Genomic DNA, 22,576 nt, shown 5'->3' with positions numbered 1-22,576 from the left:
AGAAGTAATAGGTCTTTTATTCAGATTCTTATTTTGAACTCCTTTTCCAAGTTATCATGGCTCTAGATATGTAATATACAAAACTCACCTAGTTACAATAGAACTAGTTTCCAATATGAGTAGATCTATTCCTCTCATTTTCACTATTTAAACATTAGTGTTTAGAGTCTTAGAAAGTGTGTACTCACTCTCTCATGTGCTTCTGTGTTTTTTTTTTATTTTGTTTGTAGTGTTTGTTCAAGGGATAATAGGACTGCACTGTTTCACATCAGTGAGCATTAAACTGGATGACCCTTTTTACCTTGTTGTTGCCTAGTTAATTATCTTTCTATGGTAGCCTTACTATACCGTAAATTTCCTTATTTTCAACTCCAAACAGGAAGGTCCATAGGAGCCCTCATGTTACAACCACTCCACCTTGTGGGAATGAATCAAAAATGCTGCCCCAGAGCATTAAAAGGCTCTGGGGCTTGGGACAGGGTAATAGCTAAGATGAAGCTTGCCTATCTTGCACACCAGGCTCCCACTTCCAGGCACATAGATGGCTTCATGTTCTGTGTAGACTTCAGTACCTACCTATGTCCAGATATGAATTCTGAAAATGAATCAGGTGTGAAACGGGAATGAAGATTAAATCTAACCCAGTGTGGACACACCTACCAAAACAGTTAAAAGTTCTTACTGCTACACTTGTAACAAAAGAAGTTTCTTCTTAAATTTCATTGTATAAGACTGCTTGCTGCTACCTGGTTGAGGTCTCTGACAACAACAGTTGAACTCAATTTAGCACTGACTGAGGTTTCAGTTCTTAAGTTCATAAGTCTCCTGACTAAAATTATAAAATAACAGTGGAGGAATTACCATATCAAACAGACCTCTCTGGTTTACCTGTTTCTTCATCCTGTCCCTGATGTGACTGTTACCACGTGCTTCAGAGAACAGCACAAAAAATATCATAAGGTCATGGATTTCCCATAGAAAAATTTCCCTTCCAACCCCAATTGGATAGTGCTTGGCTTACATCCTGAAGTGCCAGGGTTTAGGCCTAAGCATGCAAGCCAAAAGGGGATTCTACTGTTATATCACTCTTTAAAATTATTCTATATTACTGTTGTGATAATCCAAGTGTATGACATCAACCAATGTTCCCTTTACAATAGCATGCTGAATTATTACTATTTTTGTAGCAAATTACTTCATTATTCTTGATGACTAACTTTTCAATTTTGCCTTGGAAAAGAAGCTTTTCAAACTTTACCTGCGTGAAGTGATCTACACTTACAAGTGCTGAAGATAGAGACGGTGTTGGAGGAGGAGGGGAACCAGGAGGAGTCTCTGGTCTTTCTTTGTCCCCGTTGGTGTCTGGTTCAGGTTGGATCAGGACTGTTGCATGGACTGGTTTATCTTCATCCTCAGGTGGCCTAACCTCTGGTTCTAGAGAGGGACATTGTCCAATATCTGCATTTTCAAAGGATACGGGTTGAGCAAAGTCCATGGGGCTGAGAATACACAAAGAAATTGATGTTTGTTATTAGTTTTTCTGCCTTTTTACTACCCATTTATAAAGAATAGCCATATGCTGCAGTGTAATTCCACTTCACAGGACACAAAGCCAGGATTCATCCCATCTGTTTTAGATAAAGAAGCGGTACACTTAAATTAGAGGTGTCAGTCACCATTGGCATTCCTTCCTACAGTCATTGCAGAGAGACAGGTATCCTCTTCGGCAAACTTCACCAGCCTGGGTAGGCTGAATCACATTGTGGAGAAGTCCTCTCTGATGTGCACTTACGCAGTGTGGGGCTATGAGATCCTACTTTAGGTACTTCAGTTATATGAAAGAAAGTCTTAGATGGGAACTTTCTACAGAGGTTTTACATTATTTACCATTCCTTTTCTTTTTACTTAAATGTTCCTTCCAGATTACTGCAGCATGCAAATTCATTCTTATGGTGGTTCTCAGAATTTGTATGCACTTGGAGATCAGCCTTGCTTAAAATAAAGTGTTGTAGTGCACCATAAATATCTATCACTGAGGCAAATTTTACACCAGTGTTACTGTTGAATTTCTCTGATTTTATGGGTAAGTAGACAGGGGTTATCTTTTCTGCAAAGCAGTTCATTAATTGCATAGCCTAGGCAGTGTATATTGTAGACAAAAAAAGGGAAGGGCATATTAAGAAAACAGATAATATTCTAGGATTTGCTGTTAGTATGATTCCTTGCAACAATTAAGTTTTTTTTGACAGCCAAGGTAGATAACCAGACCTCATTAACTGGACATTTGTGGCATCAGTGAGACTTACGTGGCATTAATGACAAGATTCCATATACAGCCTTCAAATGGTGGTATGTTTCTGACAGGTGCAGTCTGAAACTGAGAAGAGGTACCCCCCACAAAGAGTTTCCTAACAGAGATGGGCAGGTCTGTTGGCAACCTCTGAGTCTGGCCTTTGTCTTCATCTACTTGAACAGTGAACATCCTGTGAAAAAAAATATTTGAAAGCAATGAAATATACTCTGGTTATTGCTTGTACTGAAATTGCCACTCTGCAGGCCTCATTTACTCCTACACCAGCTATAACACTGAGCAACCCAAGTTACGTAGTTAGCAGCTCACATTAAATGCATATTAACCACTAGAAGGTTTTCAGCTCCTACTGTGCTTGGTAGTTCCCTGACAGAGCTTGGCAAAGCTGTGCTGTGAAGAGGTGATAATATCACTGCTCACTGGTTGAACGGAAGAAGTTGTTCGTAGTGTGGCAACACTGACCTGGTGAGAGCCCAGATGGCCGTGCAGTGATGGTTGATATAATTATCTAGTGCTCAGTGGGACGGGGACAACATGGGGTCGTGTTTTGTTTGGGCTCCCTATTTCCTGGTTTGTACAAGTTATTACCTTCTTGCAGGGGAACAAACACTGCTACAGACTGCTCGTATTGCAGAATCAACCACAGATACATACTGTAGAGTTTCTAAAAGATCTGGTAGCTTTTGTTTCTGAGGGAGACAGCAGAGTAGAACTGCTGATTGTTCTCCATGTAGTGGTACAAGTGCTATTGTTCTTTCTTGTGGGTAATGCACATGCTACAAGTTAAAGACACAGATGTCCCATGGAAGATACTGTTCAAGTTGAACCGAGAAAGGCAGAAGCCTCTGACGCACAGGACCATTGGCTGACCAAACCAAGTCAAAGAATAGAAAAAAGAACAAAGAGGAAAGGGCTAGTTTTGGGTTCATACCACATTTACAAGGAAACATAGTAAAGGGGACATAAACTGAAAATCTAGGTTGTCAAACCATACATTGTGTATACTGAGAAAGCAGCATTATTATCACGACTGTGGAACTGAGAGACAGTGGATTATTTTGATGAGTAACATATGTAACAAAGTATAGCAACAAGAGTCAAAAATAGAACTGCTGTCTTTGGGACAATTAATCATTAAGGAAACATAGAAAACCTCCAACGTCCGCACAAATTCAGCTTAAGGTGAGCTGAGTTGCAAAGGATAGATAAGAACTTCAGTAATTCTGAAGGTGAATGTAGAATGCTAGGTGGCATAGTTTCTTTATGTTGTTAGATTATATTTAATATAGTGTAGCCAGGAGAGGATCAGGACCATGACAAAAAGCTATATGTGTCTACAGAAAACTCTGATATTATTTATGAAGTGCAGGTTTTATTTCAAATATGTTACAGTCATGCTAATCATGAGGACCTAATTATTCAAGCATCTTTGACTAATTTAATTATCTAAGCCTAAGTTGGGTAGCTCTAAGCAAGTAGCTTGATTTTTCAGAATTACTGGGCATCCTTAAGACACATCAGAAATAATCAGTTTCTGGCAAACAATCTCATTTTTTTCAACTGCAAAATTACATTTAACTCCAATATTCTTCATAAACAATAATTATAGAAGTCACCAACTGAATATTGAAAATGTTTACTGAAAAGAGGCCAGTTTTCATATGTAAAACAAACACTTGGCTTTGTTATTTACACAAGTCATAGACAGAAGTGGATAGTGACTTAAGTGCCTGAATTGTATAACTGTTGTACTACATGCAAATTGTCCTATTTCCTTATAGTTTTGGATGGATTCATTTGGTCTAGAAAGCTGTAGAGTAAGAAAGTGGTTAATTTTTCAAAAGATTGGAGAAAGCAGTCATTAAAAGACTTATCTTTTGGGACAATCTCTAGGATTTTCCCCAGACCCTTCAGCATGGGAAAAAGGAGAGAGGTTTCTCTGGGGGCAGTTCAGAGCAAGAGACTAATTTAGGTTCTGTGAAGTGTCCCAGAGAGGGCACTTCACTGCCTTAAGAGGACATGTAGGGAAATTAGACTGTCAAGACTTGAATTATCCTTTGTGCTGCTGCACTTTAGCCATGGCTACTGATTTGCCTCATTCTCATCAGCATGCACTATTTCATCCCTAGCCATTACCATAGCAAACATTTTCGCACCAAGCAGAACCATACAATGATGTGCATTAGTCTTCAACAGTATCCTGTAATTATCTCAGAAGAGAAAGCAAATACTTCATAATTACATGGACAATTATCTCACTGAAGAGCTTCCAAAGGATGTTCCTCATATTTAATCAAATAAAGCTTGAGTTTGTGATGAGCAGAGGATGAGTTAATCTTAACATATCTTTTCACATCATTTCAGGTTACACAAACTGCAAAGTTCAGATGATTTGTTTTGTAACAGAGGTTCATCTGAACAAGCATTACTGGATGGCATTGTACAGCCATTGTGTCTTGATGTACTCTCACAGGTCAGGCTACTGTACTTGATATATCACTGTATAAAATATCTTTGTTGTTTAAAGCTTCTTATTATCATCTGCATATTTGTGTTCTGTCACAGTGACACAAAATGTTTCACAAAATGTAGTCATCCATTTCCAAAATAACTTTTTTCTCCCAAAGAATTTGCAGTTTTACACCCAACTAGTCACTGAAGCTGAGGAGAGATTGTCTGAAGGCATTATTACAAAGTTTTTTTTTTTACTGATACAACAGAAATTCAGTAAGAAAATTATACTGACGAAGGACAAAGCAAAGCAAAGCAGATTATAGAGGGGACAGAAGGGCACCTGGTGACTAAACAGACAGGATTGTTGCTCAAGAAGGCTGCAGTGTTTGGGAGTGAGAGGGTAAAGCCTAGTATTCAGCGGGCTTGAATAACTGCATCTTATAACATGCTGGATGTTACATCTTCTTTCTGATTTTTTTTAAACAAAATAGAACAACATTGTAGATAGTGCACTAATCCTTTGAATGTCTGCACATTATTTACACATTTGTGTGTCCAAATGTCCACAACAAAACCTATTTGGAACAAGGGGTGTTCTAGGCCATAAATAATAACCGAGTCAGCATCTCAAAAAGGCTCCAGGCTGCTGTGCTGCTGCTGCTTATACACTTTAAAAACGTTTTTTCTCTACATGTCTTGAAAAGGGGATTTACTGTACTGCAGTGGTATTTCTCATCCACAGATTCGACTAATATTATAAAATATATTTGCCAAGTACTAGAAGGTTAAAGATACAAATTCAGGTCTCTGGAGAAATAGGTTGATAGCCTAGGAAAGCATGTAAACCCAGCTCTGTAGAACAATAAGACCTGTCAGAAACTAACTTCTAAAAATTTGCGTGGATTGCTAAAGACATTAGCACATTCGTTTTGTTGAGTTAGCTGTGCTGTGTGGTCTGTAGCACTTCCAGGTATTTGTTACCCTTTAGCTCTTTCTATCCGGACGGAGTGTGCTCTGCCATCGTGGAACTCGCCAGCTTCTGGTCTGACGGTGATTCTGTGGGGATCCCGTATCCCAGTGGAGATGTGCACTTCTAGTCGACCTCTGTTCAGGAACACTGCATAGTAGGCCTGCAATGTGTATGATGGTATTAGAAGGCAAGTTACATTTGGAAAGAAATTATTTCACTCAGTTTTACATTAGTGTGTATGTTTATTTTCTTACACTGCTTACCATAGTCAAGATACCGTAGCTTTGGTTCTGCTGCTGCTGCCGTATTCAGAGCGTTTTGCATTTTTATAATGAGGAATGGATACAATGAGGTCATGCTGGAAAGCCTCAACAAAAGATTTAACTCTCTGCATACCTGTTTGCAGGGAAACATAGAGACTTCTAACCTACAATTCTTCTGATTTTTGCTGTTATAAGGCCTGGTCTTAAACCTGTCAAGCCCTGAACAGCATCGATCTCAGTGTGAGTTCTGGGTTTGGAGGGCTGGCAAATCACACTAGTAGTTACTCTAGCAACCAATATAATGTTGTAGCAGATTTCAGGATCTGACCTCCAGTTGCTATAGCAATCAGTGTCATGCTCACTTCTCTGACCTATAGAACTGGGTAATGATAAAGGAGCCCCTACCCTGAAGTTAATGTCATGCGGGTGAGCCACCGTAATGTGTTGTCCCTGGAGCATGTTCCTCCAGGTCACTGAGACCTCTCTTCCAAAACAGACAGGAAGAAGAATAATGAAATATCATTTTCCAGAAGTCCTGAACAAAGAAAGAACCAAAATATCCTGTTTATCTCTCTTGTAGTATGTCTGTCTGTAAGGTTTTTAATTAATCAAGATTTTAATTACTTCTAGCAGCAATCATGCTTTTACCAGTTAGTCACATGGACTCTGTGTGTACTTCCTCTGAACAGACTGACCCTATCCTCTTCTTCAGAAAGGATTTATACTGCAGATTTGTATTTTATGGGAGAGAAGGAGACATTGGAATTCTCTTAATTATTTTACCCCACAGCAGTGATCACAAACAAGGGGTTTCGGTGGAAGCAGAATAATCCTCACTTATGTCTATATAAACAGGAGTGGGAGATGTTTCCAAGCATTAATAATGTGTAAGTAGTCCTCAGAATGAGTGAAGAAGAGTATTCTCTTACATTTAGGTTTGATTTAAAAAACAACACGGAAGCATCTATATGACACAAAACCAAATCTGTTGTTGTTTAGTAACAAATAATGGGTGTTTTACTGTAAATCTTTAAGAGAAACAGCTCCTCCAATTAAAATAAAAAAAAATTCTGAGCCTCTATCAGATTCTCCATCAGATAAAGGATAACATTAGAAATAACGTATTCCCAAGCACTGACTTTTAATTGAAGTATAAACATCTGACTGTCTTGAAACAAACCAAGTGGAAGAAGTTCAGTAAAACTGTCAGTTTTCTTTCTCTTTCACTAGGTTCCTCATACCTGTCCCGTCTGTCTGCGCTTTCTCCTCAGAGGGGCAGCTTTCCTTCCAGTGTATCTGCGCTTTCTCCTGGGAGGGACAACTGTGCCACTTGTGCCGAACAAGATGATCCCAGACTCATTCTTGGTGCTGAAGGAGAGGTTGATTTCTGTGCCTGTGTCAAAAGAGACGGGCTGCAGTTCCACAAAACCTGGCTTGGGGAAGCTCACTGTGTAAATGTTCTGTAGGAGGAAGACAATAGGGAAGTCCATTAATAGCATTAAGAGTCTGCATTTGCAGAAAGATTTCTTAAGTAAAGTAATAAACTACATAAATATAAGTAGTGGGAAGAGATGGAAAGTAATAATAGGCACTAAACAATTTACTTCTCAAACTGTTGTGCAAACACTGATTTACCTGTTTACATCTGCCTTCATTAGAGTATTTCTGTCTTACAGGAAGGCAAAGTTCCAGTCTTATTTCGGTGTATCCTCTTGGATTAAAAATAACTGCTTACAGATGTCTTTTACATTAATGTTTTCCACTGAGTTAATACAGTGAGATTCTGCTTTTAAATCAATACAACAGCCAATGTGAACATAAACTAGATTCTATTATTTGTCAAATGTGCCCAGAAAATACTTTCCTTTAATCAATCATGATTGCTTCATCATTATTGCTTCTCTAAGCACCGCTGCTTTCTTAATGACTCAGGCTCATAAATGAAGCAGTTGTTCATGGCCCAACTCTTTGGATATTAGTAGCCATTAACACAATTCAAGGAGTAGAGTATGTGATCAAATAATACATCACTGCATACTACTGGAGATTTTCTCTGATCACTGCCAGTTCTTGTACTCTTCCAGATGGGGAAGACCACTCTATGGAGACAGTGACCTTTTCTAAACTAACTCACCATTTTTTCAGTACAGTAGAACTGTTTTCAGCATAATAGATTATGCTAGATAAAATCATTGCTGTTAATGTTCACCTTTCTCTGAAATCTGAGGGCATTTAAATAATTGAGCGTATATCCAGTCCTTATCTTTTGCTTTTACTTCTTTTTAATTATCCTACAAACCCTGTTTTGTAAAATTTGGATATTTTATTTAATTCCCCAACAAAATGGTTAGTTCAATTAGATTACAAATTCTGAAACTTCAAAAGTTACAAAATGTTGTGAAAAGCTTCTAAGATTCATGGCAACAGAAGAAAACCAAAATAACTGTTTTTCCTATTCAGCAAAGCATATACAAAAAATGCGAACAAATATGAACTTCTGTAGAAAACTTTTGCCAAACCCAAATTTGTAAGATTTAAAAGCATTTGTGCAATCTGGTTGTTTATAGTTTAGCTTTGTCACAAACCTGAAAACTTAAAAATGGCCATCTCATGACTGATCCATCTAGTCTACTATCCTGTCTGAGAGTCCTATTGTTGTGTGCTTTTTGCTCTGATGAAGGCCAGAGGCAGAAGTGATGAACACAGCAAAATAGGCTACGCATCTTTATTTTGGCCTGTCTGGGCTCCAGTCACTGTTCAAAGGAAATTTTCAGTGTTTTGGAGAAAAATATTTGGAAAGCATGTGTTTAACAGTAACTCATTTTGATTTGCTGTAGTGTTATATGATATGGAACTCTAGATGATACATCTGCTTGCAAAACTATCTTAAATAGCATACATTTCCAAAACATACAAAACATACAAAATGTTTATTGGGAGAGAAATATCACCAGAATTAATTTTTTTCTATATGAAGACTCTTCCATGGAAAATTACTATATTATTTCTCAAACTTAGAAACAGACTCCTAGAATTTCATATGCATTGAAAGCCTGTTAATTAGAAGAAGGAACAACTAAAAATAAATAGACTTGAGTTGTATTTAAAGTTAAAATAATGACACCAATTTTGCACATTCTTTGTGATCAGTAAGAAATATGCCTTCCAGCTCAGTGGTAGTTCATAACAGTAAGTGCTCTACAGTCCCTATCATAAAAGTGATTTTGTTTCTTTTACCCCCAAACACACTGTGATTTTCAAAGTACCTCAGGTTTCCTGTCATGAATGATTTTATATTAACGTTTTTTAAAAAAATCATTTAAATCCTTAGATTTTACATGTATCAACATTTTTAAAGCTTTTTGCAATATTATAAGTGCCTAATTCTCCCTCATTAATGCCAATAATTCCCGTTTTAGTCATCTAAAACAGAGTTACACCACTGCTAAGGAATTCAGAAAATACTGCTCCTTAGGGACAGGGATATTACATCTGTCCAGGAATTTTGTCCAAGAAGTTAGGATCTGGAAAACTGGTCTGCTTCTTGATCAGACTAGTTAATCTTTCTTTCTATAAAACAGAACCACTCTGATTTTCAGGTTAGATCCCTATGTGTGTCTGAATATGCCTTATACAATCAGAAACCAGAAAACATTTACATCCATTAAGACCAGAATACATGGAAGTCAGACTAACCTCTAGTGTGCATCCTTTGGTCAGACCCACAAAATCAGGACTACTCAATATATTATATGGTGTCCTTGAAATTTCAATTTCTTTGAGGCAACCTGTGTATTTCTTTAAGTTTACTTCAGGCCTAAAAAAAACATTTAGAAGTAGAATATATTTTCAAAAACAGAGTTTAAGGAGAACACAGCTAGACACACTCACACACACACTTTCAGATGCACAGATGCTTGACTTTTTTTTTTTTTTAATACACACATACTCAAATGAATACATCTTGCCTTCTACAACTTATCAGCACATAGTGCAGTCTGTCTTCCATCACTCAAAGGTGTAACAGGAGATTCATCTCATCTTCAACTGACAACAGTCTTAATTTTTTCTGTTTGTTTGTTTCTTTTTGTTTTTGTATAAGGAAGAGCTGTCACCTTTGCTGTTTAAATGCAGTGAGCTACGAAATTAGTTGTTCCTTAAGCGAAGCAGAAAGGTGCCAGCTCGAAAATCATGACAATAGGGAGAAACCTTAACTGGAAGACTGATGTTTCATCCATATTTTGCATGCCAGATCCTAACAAAAGAGGAATTCAGCAGCATAGAAACATTTTTGATAAAGTCTTTGCCAAAGACTGAAAAAAAGTTTTGATTTGATTTTTGTTATGCTTTAGGAATTCTTTATGTTCAGGTGGACTAAGATTTTTTCTATGCCTTTTATATTCCCAGTATCTTTCCTATGAAAACTGCTGCATATTTTCTTGTGAGACAGCAACAGATTTGACTTTTTCAGGCAGCTAAAGAAAAAAACAAACCTCAGGTTTGTTATAGAAACTGACTATCCATCCAAGACAGGAAAATTATGTAATCGAATTGCAGAGTTCCATGGTTTGACCCATCAGCTGGTTGCCAGAAGAAATGAGAAAACTCCTGAAAATAATATCAAAGCTACCATGGTTGAATGCAAAAGTATGATTTCCCAGGCCTGGGAACACCAGAGTGCAATCGTTACTGCTGGCAACACCTGAACCAGGCTTGAAAGAAGAAAAGCCTTATAAAATCACTTCAGGAAAAAAGTTGCCTTTCATATCACGGAAAGTAAATCCAAAATGACAAAAAAGCACTAGTTAATTCGCTCACAATATTACCCATGAGTCTTCAGTAGAATATCTGAATATGAACAGCTCAAAGAAAGAAAAATGAATTGGGAAAATAAATGAGGAGTTAGAACTGTGGGGAGAAAAACAAAACAAAACAAAACAAAACCAAGCATGTGAGCCCCCTGGAAAGAAAGAAAATATTTTAAAAATATTAATTACAGAACAAAACCAATTTGCAGAGATACTGTTCAGCTGCATGTTTTGGTACTGAAAGCCATTCTCTGAGTTACAGCCATCCTAGCAAGCGTGGTATGTACTCTGGCAAATTTACATCCCTGAAACTAGGCATTTGGTTTACTAAAATAATCCATACTTGGCTTTGTTTAAGGTCATGTAGCTACGGTCACCTTTTATTTTTTATTATTTTCTTTCCTAGCTCTTCCCCAGTTCCTTCATAGCTTGATCTTCCCAGCAGCAGATGAGTTTTGCCATGTCATTGTCGGCAGTGCTCACTGTTCCTCTCTTTGCCATACAGAAACCACCCATGTTCCCACCCCATTCCTGCCCTATTCCAGTACAGGCTGCACTCATGCAATAGACTGTCACTGTTGTCTTATAATTCTCAACCCATATGAACTCTACATCCCTGTAAACATTTAATACTTGCTTGATGTTTTCCTAAGACTTTTTTTCCCCTGTTCCATTCCAAACATACAGAACAAGGTCCAAGTTCATTCACATCACAGGCTGGGGTTGGAAGGGCCGTCTGGAGATCATCAGTCCAACCCACCTGCTAAAGCAGGTTCACCCAGAGCAGATTGCACTGGAGTGTGTCCAGGTGGGTTTTGAATGTCTCCAAAGAAGGAGACTCCACAACCTCTCTGGGCAGCCTGTTCCAGTGCTCTGGCACCCTCGAAGTAGTTTTTCCTCATACTCAGATGGAACCTCCTGTGCTTCAGTCTGTGCCCATTGCCCCTCATCCTATCGTTGGGCACCACTGAAAAGAGTCTGGTCCCATTCTCTGGATACCCGCCCTTGAGATATTTATAAACATTTATGAGATCCCCTCTCAGCCTTCTCTTCTCCAGCCAAACAGACCCAGCTCTCTCAGTCTCTCCTCAAAAGAAAGGTGCTCTAGGCCCCTAATCATTGTCGCCTGCTGCTGGACTGCCCTTAGTAATTTTTTGTCCTTAAACTGGGGAGCCCAGAACTGGATGCAGGGATGTAGTGCTCCAGATGCAGCCTCGGATCTTGGCTTTTTTTTTTTTTTTTTCTTTTCTTCCCCCCAGATTAGGATCAATTTCAAGGGAACACAGGAAAAGATTTCTGGAGCTTGGAAGGAAATAATCTTTCTCCAAACTGGGGAAGGAAACTACATTTTTGTACTTCATGCTATGAACTAAGCTCTGAAACAGCAGAGTTCATTTCACATCTGAGCAAAATAACGGACACCAATAGTTGCAAACTGGAAACAGTCAGAAACGGGTGACCTCTCCTGTCCTCCTGTTCTTAAACTCCGAAGTGGCAGATATCACAAAAATCTGCACCTAGCTTTCTCATCCTCCTCAGTAACCACTTCCCTGCTCAGGAGCACAAGGCTCCTCACCTGGCCCGGGACTATGTTGCTCTTCCAACTCTGAGGGTCAGAATGAAACTCGGCAACACGGCTCACCTGAGCTCTGCCTCAGTCTGGTCTCATCAAGAAACACAGCTGAAGTAAGCAGCTGTGTGAAGAAAAAGTTGTTTGTGTAGGCGTGTGCACGGTGTGTAAGATGAGAGTGTTAAGCACTTGGGAGCAGCTTTGCTTGATGCAGCAGGAGCAGCTCGCTGAATTAACAGCCTTAGCATAGCAGCTGGTGTAAATACTGCCCACACGCTGCTTCTGCATTGCTGCCAGTGCTTTCAAGCTGCACATACTAACACATGCAAGTCATGCAAGTAATCTGATTATTTTTACCTTGCTTTCATACTAGGGTGAGAGAGAAAGACAAAAAAAAAATCAAAATTAATTGTAACAAATTATACTTATTAGCAAGGTTCAAATATTTCACACTGAGACAGATATACATTATTTACAAACAACACAGAGTAGATGGTGAGATTCTACATACACTATCAGACTATAAAAATTAACAGGGTTACTCTGCAAACAGCTACCTTAAAGTGTAATATAATGGAGAACTTTCATAATTTCTTGCTGTATATGGTCATGAGTAAAAGCAAACCATGTAAAGAATTTGGCAGAACTGACATGACCTGATAATTACAAAGTCATGGGTACCTCAGTGTCTATTGTTTGCAGTGGCTCAGCTTTGCCATAATCTCCCTTTCCCTATTTTTGGTTCTAATTTACTGTAACATTCATCTTGCCCCAGTGACTGGTGAATCATAGCTGCAGGCAAAATGCTTACCACAGGTCCACGTAGCTGTGGTACACTGATTTTCTAAGAAACCACAAAGGATTTTCTGGAAGATAATGACTCTAGATATTTTGTTATGCACTGGTGTGATTTCACAATTACATAATATAGTGTTACATTTCATGAGTAAAATAGATCTTAGATCTTTTTATTGCTGGGTGATTTGACATCAGAGGTCAGCTATTAACCTAATAAATTAACAGATACATCCATCTTTTAGATGCAGAACAGCCTGTGGACTAATCACAGCAGTTCCTTGTGCACAAGACCACTTCAAGACTGTCATTATGCCACGTAGCTAAAGCTGACATAGATTAATGGGCTTGTTTCTGTCTTGCTCATCTGTCCACTGTAGCACGGAGTTCTCTTGTTCTTGTCATTACGAAACTACTGAATATTCATTTAAATCTTCGGTAAGTTTTTCGGTCTATTTAAAACCATACAATACAATTACTAAGTTCAAGTATCTGTTATCCCATTTCTTTAGTTTATTAAAACTTAAGGTAATGTTTATCAATAATACTTTGCAATATGTTAAAAATACCGGGAATTTTATTTGTGTAAGAAATTCAGGATCAGGTTTCTGAAGGGAAAGATTGCTGTATTTCATTCCATTTACATTAAATATATCAGAAGTATTGTATCATGTATTTTAATTCCTGAATACAATAGGAATTTTATCTAAGCAAACCAGGTACTTGTATCTACAAATAATTTTAAATTATATCCAAACACAACATTTTTATATGTATTGAATGTATACTGACCCTGATTATGCAAAAACATGCATACCCATTTAACAGTAATACTATAAGGAGTAATTTGTAGTTCAATTTTTCTACTCTTGCACAAGGTGAACACTTATGCTTAATTTTGTGGAGTTATGCAGCCATTTCTGTAAGTCTGAAGTCACAAATTCTATTAATCAAATAAAAAAATATCTAAAAAGTCAGCTACATCATGGTTCTTGTATAAAACCAGAAATCTGAACTGCACTGTTACTGCTATTTCCATTGTATTTGTGTACTGTGAGCTTTGTGAAATACATTGAAATACATAACATATGCAAATAAAGCATTGGTCTGCTGTGCCAATATAGAGTACATTGGGAACTAACCATTCACTTACTGCGAGTGAACTTGAGAAATAAATACTGAGAATAAGATTCCATTGCATGTACAACCCCTTACCAAAGGTAAAGAAATTGGTTTGAGCCATGTTACCTTAGATTTCCCAGGGTTGGCAATCCCCCAAAATATATCTTCTCATGCCCTTTTAAGTTGAGCCCAAAGTGGCTGCCTGTAGAAGTTGTTGCTATGGTGTCTTCTTCATTGGTGTCTATATCTACAATTGATATATTGGCTGGAAGAGATTTGAGATTAGTTTTAGAATATCAGACATGAACAATGATATCTTCATGTAAGAAACCAATAGAGAAATATTTGGAGGGTTAGCAGGTGAGGGGACAGGCAAAGAGGGCTGTATTTCACAATTAAGACACTGGATTTCCAAATTGTCAATTATGGGCATGCAAAGAAACCTGCACTTTCCTCTGTTTCCATAACAACCTGAAAAGCTATAGCAATTCTGTATGCTTTATTTTTATGTATTCTCTAAACCTGTTGCAATTTGGTATGTTCTTTGTGTCAATGTAATTTGGAGCTAACACTTCAGGACAAATTCAAGACAGAAGAAATCACTTTACATTTTATTTTTTATTTCAGCCCAAAGGCTGTCACTTGAGCAGGATTTTTTTAGCACAAAAGTTTGTTAAGCATTGTCATTATGTGCCTTAGAGATTGGTGATCAGTCACTCTAAAACATTTTCAAACCCAAAGCAGTTGGTTGGCGTCACGTCTAATCTCGATCTTGAGTTGGTGATGCGCTACATAACAACCATCCTATATACATGCTTCTTCCATATATTTTTAATGCATGGTCTGTGTTTGAGATGTGAAGGCACTGCAGGGGGCAGTGGAGGAAGAGTGTGTTTTAGGGGGTCTTGGTGACCCTGAAGGTTCAGAATGCAAAGACTTCAGGATGCAAAGGCACAAGGAATGCCACAGATACCATAAATAAAATTAATTTGGCTCAGGTAAGATTCTAACAGTCCTATAACTAGATTAAAAACAAAAAAAAGGGGGTTGCTAGCACAATAGCCAGCAACCTTTGCGATCTTACCAAGTGCCACCACTTCACATTTTGCTCAAGTAATAGGCTAAAGCAATAGTAGCCCTTTTGAAGATGTTCCCAGGTTTTTTCACGCAGATTCAGGTCATGGCACTCTGCATTTCATTAGGGTATATAAAATAGTTGTTGGCTTTGTCTACTGAGATAATGCACTGAAGTAATTGCTGAGCATGAGATGACTGTACAGTACAAAAGCTGTTGCTGTCCTAACAAAAATCACACATTTTTTTTTAATGATTTTGAACATCAGGGAACTGATGAAAAAGTTTCTTCTTTCTCCACTCAGAAGCACTTCAGAAAGTAATTTATGCAACTGTAAACTGGAATTATGCCTGAAAATTAAACTACCTGTTCATAAAAGGCCATTTCAACAGTGCAATCACCCACGTGCAGCTCAACACACCTGTACTCTAGGAAAAATAAGTTTCTAAATCACTAGAACTTTATAATTCCAGTAATTTTGCACATCATCTTCCCCAAGATTAGATGGTTAGCTGCACTGCATAAGAAACTTGGAATGTCATGGTGTCAGCACCACAGGAACTCACCTTGTTTTTGAATTCTTGACAGGGTGAAAGATTTCCATTTGCCGTCATTATGATTTTGGTTGCTCATAACAGAAGCTGTACCTGAACCCAGATCGTAGCTGACTTTTATATGCCCATCACTGAGTTCTACACTCATGAAATCCTTCTGTTAATGAAAGGGATTAGATAGATACACAAATTACTATTCTTGTTCCTTTTGGTAAAAATGCATATGTCATTAAATAAGTACTTTTCCTCAGTGACAGACAACTTCTTTTAACCTTTCAAAAAATATCTGCAATGTCTGCTGCCAACAAGTTATTTTTTTCCCCTTTTACTCTCCTTTGGATTGCTAACTTAGTTGGAATTTTGCTAACGACTTAGCTGGAATTTTGCTGGGATGTCTGTACTTTTCCTTTCTTAGATTGAAGACAGAAATACACATTATAATTACCTGAAACTAATACTGAGCTTTGACAGGTAGTGTACTTACTACGTATCCCAGATTTAAACTTGCAAAGTAGAAAGCAAGAATAGTGAAGGTGGTAAAATGGGCTTGTTTTATCAGGGTTTCCACAGATTAATCTTTAGCAATGGAGAGCTATGAACTATTTTTCTCATCGGCCAGTGACACCAATATGTAAGCAGTGACTGCAAATGGCTGACTGGAATAATAGTGTAACACTGCAGCACCTACAAAAAAAGAGCTGGCAGGATTCAAAGTGGAAAACAACCAAGGAACTGGGCAGCATGAAAGGCATTAAGCAAATAATGGCAGAACTATGACCCAGGATATGAAGGTACCAGAGAAATTTTAAGTTTAATGATAGTTTTGCTCATGGTCAGTTCCTCCTGTGTTCAGTTATGTGGGGGATGAAAGTAGTTTACCATGTGCTGAATACTTAGGCAAAACTGTAATCATAATGTTATGTCCATGAAAATGAATTTATGTTAAGATAAAAGAGTGAAATATAACAAACTCAGTATTTTAGATGTTTATGCATGTCCATCCATACATCACTAGAAAGACTGTCCTTGAAGTTTTTATATAGTGGGACAATATCTTAAGAGAGAAACTATATCAGGGATTAGTTGCCTTGCAGCTTCCAGAGTTTTTCAGAAGTTCAGGTACATACTTATTTTTCTTGAAAACTACAAAAAATTAATAATTATTGTACAAAATAATTATACAAAGTCATCTAAAATAATTACATTAATTATACTTTCAATATTCAATTATAAAAAATCATTATAAAAACTGTGTAAGTACTTCGTTGTCATAATAAAATGTTCTTCTACTATAGTCACTCAGGAGGAGCACCCTTCTCCTTGATAATTCCAGCAATTATGATAATTTTTCCTAAAATACAGAAATCTGAAGTAAGACTGATTTACACAAAACCAGTTTTTGTAAAATAATGAGTGCTCAGTAATTCTTCAAGACACCATGGAGAACTGCTGTATATAATTTCTGGCCCATATGAAAAGGCTAAAGAAAGAAACCTGTTCCCAGCCAGGCTTGCAAGTCAATCTGGATCAGATACGCTGAAGTTGAGTTAGTCCTGGTTCATGTGAGGATCTGGCCAGACGTCTTTATAAATAACTTCTCCTTGTCTCCCACATATATTTGATAGTGCATGAGAATAAATACCTTGAACAGCTTTTTTAACTAATGCTTCTGTTCTCTGTTTTAGCTGGAAAAGGGACCATTTGTACGCCTCGTAAAAATGCCATCACCATCACATTGTGTTTGTTGCGCCATTCAGTTCCTCTTTAATGCCACTCCATTAAACCTAAACTTTGCTTATATATGAGTAGGACTTTTAAGACTCGTCTCTTCCCATAATCTCCCTGCTCTCACACTATGACATTTTAAACTATGGAGGTATAACTATAAATGGCAATGTTTGCACAGGTAATAATTTGGGATAAATTAAAATGAATTAATAATTTCAGAAAAGCTGGAATTCCCCTCAGTCAAACATCCAGGCACATAATAATGCTCCCCAGTCAGTAAATCAGAGGCAGTCAGCTTCCACACTACAGTATTGTCTGCATTCATTTAGATATCAGAGAGTATCATACCAGGACAATGCTACACTCAATTCCTATTTGTTCTCATAATAACGATAAATTCAGACACTGTGAAAATGGCATGAAACCTGTCAGGAGTGTGGATATCAGTCGGTTCTTCTTACCAAGTCATCAGTAGCAAGATACATCAGCAGGGCATTCGATGAGAAGGTCCTGAATTTGAACATGACTGTGGAAATATTGGGGTTCCAGCGGATTGGGCGGCTCACCATGGCATAGCTGTCCCCATCGAACTGGACCGTCCCTTCACCGTCTGCCACCTGTGGGCTGAAAAGGGACAATTCCAACCATTTTCCTTTGCCATGCGAGATTAAAAGAAAAAGAAGTGAGGGGAACTTGGAGGGAGGGGATGCCTCTTGGGACTCTTCCCAAACTTGGTTTGATTTTATATCAAACCCCGGTTCTGAGAAGTGAAGCTGTAAGGTCAGTTCACCAGCTGTACAACATAACAGCACTTTTGGGAGGAAGATGGAAGCGGAACCTGTCACATATATCCATATATCTTGTGGTCTGTAATGACTCATTTTTCAATCCTCAATGTAAAATAGCATTATGTACTCCTTCATCTTGTAATAAATCTTTTGTTATGGTTAGTGATATTACAACTTCTAAAGGATCACAGGCTGAAAACTCTGGAATCTAATTCTCTCTTTTTACCCACAAATTACAAACACCACAACAGCAGAAGCATCCGGCCCTCCACAATTTTTGGCATTCCTATCATCACAGAACAGAAGATCAGGCTTTGAATCTGTTTGATATGATTTTTATGATAGACTCCTGTCCATTTCTGTCACACAGATCAGACAGCTGCAAGACATCAGTCTTTTGGTTTAATCACCAATACAATGAAAATTGAACAAGGGACTTACATGTGAAATATTGGCCAGGAACCTATTTCTCATTTATTTTGGCACATGTACACAAGGATCCTGAATGTAGTCTTTCCACTCTTTATAGCTACATTTAACAGGTTTTTGAAAATAGATTTTGCAGGAGAACAGGACTCTTTCTGGTACTGAAACAATGAGTTAAGGTAAAAGGGAGCTTCTAATACAGTTTTCTACAAATCTCAAGTCTAGTATTTTTTTTTTTTTAATCTCCTTCCCACCTACCTCCAACTCCAAACAAGTAGATATACACTATCACTAATGAATAAGAAAATTTAATTTAGGTGGAGCTCCACATAATGGTTTAAGCATTTCCACTATGACTTGCTTGGAACTGAAATGCATATATCCATCATCATGCTCATTAAATTTCTACGTCAGTGTCAATGGCCTCCATTTGTAGTCAAGGATATCCTCTGGTATTTCCAAAATTGTTACTGTTCACAACTGGATTTTCCATAATTTTCAAAGGGCTAAGCCTTAGCAGGTTGTCAGACTAGCAGCCTAGTTTCAAAACTAGCCTATTCTTAACTTCCCTGACTGGGTTTGCAATTATTTTGCTTAAAGCAGCATGAGCTCTATACCATATACTGACACTGCTGAATTTGCTAAAAAAACCCAGGAGCCTCTAAGAGGACAGTGCTGCTTTCATGCAGTCGGTCACTGTAAAAGTCATAAACTAGAAACAAGGTTGTGACAGACCCAGAGTCTGTCTTCTTTACATGATAATTCCCAGGACTGTGCTGTAGTATCAGGTCACACGTAAGGGCCCTCAGCTTCTGAAACTGAGACTTGGCACAGGAAAGTGTTTGAGATTAGTTTGGTGGGAAAGAGAGGAATGAAGATGGGTCACAGCTCTCTAAGGACAAGGACACATCTGGAAAGGAAGTAACTTTGGTTGTTTCAAAATTCCTGAAGAGAGTCCTGAGCCTACATATGTGAATCCTGGCTGGATGGACCATTTGCCCTACCTGGAATTAAAGGTCACTGACAAGCACAGGATTTTCCACTCTCTCTTGAGAATAGAGACATTTTTCTCTTGCGGGGGTCCCTGCTCACAATGCTGGTGGCTGTGAAAGCCACCTTGAGGCACCTGACTCTGCCACATGCTGCATAAGAGGAGCAGGCACCCACACCACAACTGTCCATGAAACAGACTCAGTCCCACTGTGGATATTTCATTGACTAATTCTGGTTACTGTTTAGCAGAAGCCTCACCATCACAGCACCATTATACCATCTTAATTCTGTTACGACAGTGACCACTTTTATGACCCTGATTGGGCGTTTCCCCTCTTGGCATAACTGCAACCTCATTTTGTATTACCCACAACTCTCAATGCTGTGTACAGACTGCTGCCGTCTATGGGAACTTGACGGCTGCTGTGGAAACTCCTGCTGCTTACCAGGGAGCACAGTGTCACTGCAGACAGCTTCCCAAAGGAGCATGAGAAGCAGTCAGTGCACCACCTACCTGACGGCACACCCTTTGCAGTCACCTTCAATATCCCTGAAATTCCACAGACCTATGGGCTTGCTGTCTAGAAAGGTCTCACCCATGCAGCCGGTGAAGGTGGTGACTCTTACAGCATCTGACTTCTGCAACAGAAAACACAAATTTCATTAGAATTCAATTTGAAGTGATCTACTGTGTCTGGAACCAAAACTGGCATGAAATACCAGAACATGCTTCATATTATTTTAAATATAAATAGCAACAACTGATCTGAAAGTCGTCTTATTAAACAACTGATCAGCAAAGAAGTGAACTAAACTTTGTATCAGTCAGGGTGGAAAAGCTGATTTATCAAAGCCCATTTATCTGAGACTCTGGTGAAGGCCTAGGAAGAACGAACCCTGGAGAACGAGGAGCTGCCCTGGCTTCTATATCACAGTCGGCTTTGCTGGTTATTCAGGGAGCTGCGTACTCCCACTTGTTCAGGGTCTGTCTGGATTTTTGTTTAAGGCTTCATAGAAAGGGCTATGAGGAATCTTTGTCCGCAATAAAATAAGGAAAGTGTTTTTACTGTACTTAATGCTCAAATGCCTGGAAATTGAGCAGACTATCCAAGATAAAAGACCAATTGTGAACTCAACTGGCTACACTTGTAAAGTTCATGCTGAATTTTGGATGCAGAAAAAAGTGCAGATGGCAAAACAATTTAAACTCATACTCTATTAAAATTCATTAAGGTAGGGTCATGCATATCAGGTAATGCTCATTAGACCATAACAGGGTACCATGATCGCAGTAGTAATATTTGAGAGTACACAGAGTACTTAGCTCAAAATTATCCTTCTAAAAATACCTAGTTTCATTTAAATTTCACTTCATCAATATGAGCTGATTGAAAATCTATATACTTAGCTGTTTGAAACAGACAAGCACCTGCTGTTTTCCATACAGCAATTATGAATATTAAGATCTTATAAGAGAATATGGAGAAGTGCAATTTGAAAATATTCAAGGAAAAGTATGACTCAAAAGACTTAATGGGCTGGTGATGTTTTCCAGGGTAATTTGGAAGGTTTTAATTAGCAACAAGTATAAACTTAATGTCACTCCTGAGAAATTCATGGCATCTAAGTATCATAGTCTTCTACTCAAGTCAAATGAAAGATGATTTTAAAAACTGAAAACGAACCTTCTTTTGGAATACACTGCAAAGATGCATGCAAAAAGGGATGTGGACAAAATCCCATGACAAATTAAAGCACGCTAAAAGCCAATAATATGAAAAAGCCCGTTTGTAAGACAAGCATTAAAATAACTATCAGTGACTGTCATAAATGTCCAAAGAGCTTCATGGTTTTAGAAAAATATCAGTTAAGGTTTTCATTTTTTGACCCTGAAAACTGTACTACATGATAACAAAAATTCTCAGAAAAGTAATAATTTCTCTTTAAATTCATAAACTGTGTGTGAACAGAGCAAGTCTGGTAGTGTTTAAACTGCAAATATACCAGCCATAGCAAACTGGAGAACTCTTACTGAAGTTGAAAACAGTGTTCTGGCATCAGACTTTTGCAGCATCTATAATTCCTGTTTCTGTTCAGCATCGCACCTCACACTTGATCCTACAACTGTCTTACGTCCTGAATTGTGGTCACTACCCACCTCTGCCTCACTGTATCAAACTAAAGGAAAAAGAAAAACATTCAAGAAAGGGTCCAGATTTAAACTTTACTGTGCCAAGATCTTTTTTGCTTGTCCTGAAACACGAAGAGACCTTGAACCCATTTCCCCTTAGAGATTCTGCTAAATCTCTAATTTTTTCCGAAACACACACTTCATGAGGCTTCATTGTTATGTAATTCTTCTTGACTAAGTATTATTCAAATACTGCTAGTATTTAAATATCAAGTAAATATCCCAAATAAATACTACTAATAATAACAATGAAGTAAAATCAGTAGATACAATATTAAATACTTCTAAATTCAAACTATTTTTTTTCTCTGGCAGTGCAATTTAAGTGCGATGACCTTTGTTAGGAAAGGTGACATCTTTTACTGGAGCAGTAGGTACTAGCTTTTGTGTCTGGTTGCTCAAATAGTACATGTGATCTCTCTTTACACCTTTGCCTCACTTTTTCTACCATCAGGCTGTAATACTAAGATTAAATATTTATAATACTTAAATCTAGAGATGACATCAAGTAAAACATACATTTTTGTT

At 38.0% G+C, this 22,576-nt stretch overlaps 1 protein-coding gene across 11 annotated transcripts in view; it reads right to left on the bottom strand.

The window, feature by feature from the left end:
* The window catches only part of LAMA2 (laminin subunit alpha 2), a 356,006-nt gene that overhangs the window by 16,472 nt on the left and 316,958 nt on the right, over positions 1-22,576 (bottom strand). For 4 of the 11 annotated variants that reach the window (XM_065056885.1, XM_065056893.1, XM_065056889.1 and 1 more), the window contains 10 exons: positions 20,372-20,496; positions 18,112-18,274; positions 15,935-16,079; positions 14,420-14,558; positions 12,734-12,745; positions 9,695-9,815; positions 7,240-7,458; positions 5,747-5,895; positions 2,307-2,483; positions 1,259-1,499 (listed from right to left, as the gene is read on the bottom strand). In XM_065056885.1, the coding sequence (XP_064912957.1) occupies positions 1,259-1,499; positions 2,307-2,483; positions 5,747-5,895; positions 7,240-7,458; positions 9,695-9,815; positions 12,734-12,745; positions 14,420-14,558; positions 15,935-16,079; positions 18,112-18,274; positions 20,372-20,496 (1,491 nt within the window). The remainder of the gene's footprint in view (positions 1-1,258; positions 1,500-2,306; positions 2,484-5,746; positions 5,896-7,239; positions 7,459-9,694; positions 9,816-12,733; positions 12,746-14,419; positions 14,559-15,934; positions 16,080-18,111; positions 18,275-20,371; positions 20,497-22,576) is intronic. The other 7 variants (XM_065056887.1, XM_065056890.1, XM_065056895.1 and 4 more) reach the window with 3 other exon arrangements.

This window comes from Columba livia, chromosome 3, assembly GCF_036013475.1.
Source record: "Columba livia isolate bColLiv1 breed racing homer chromosome 3, bColLiv1.pat.W.v2, whole genome shotgun sequence".
Lineage (NCBI taxonomy): Eukaryota > Metazoa > Chordata > Aves > Columbiformes > Columbidae > Columba > Columba livia.
This window is presented reverse-complemented; position numbering and strand designations above follow the sequence as displayed.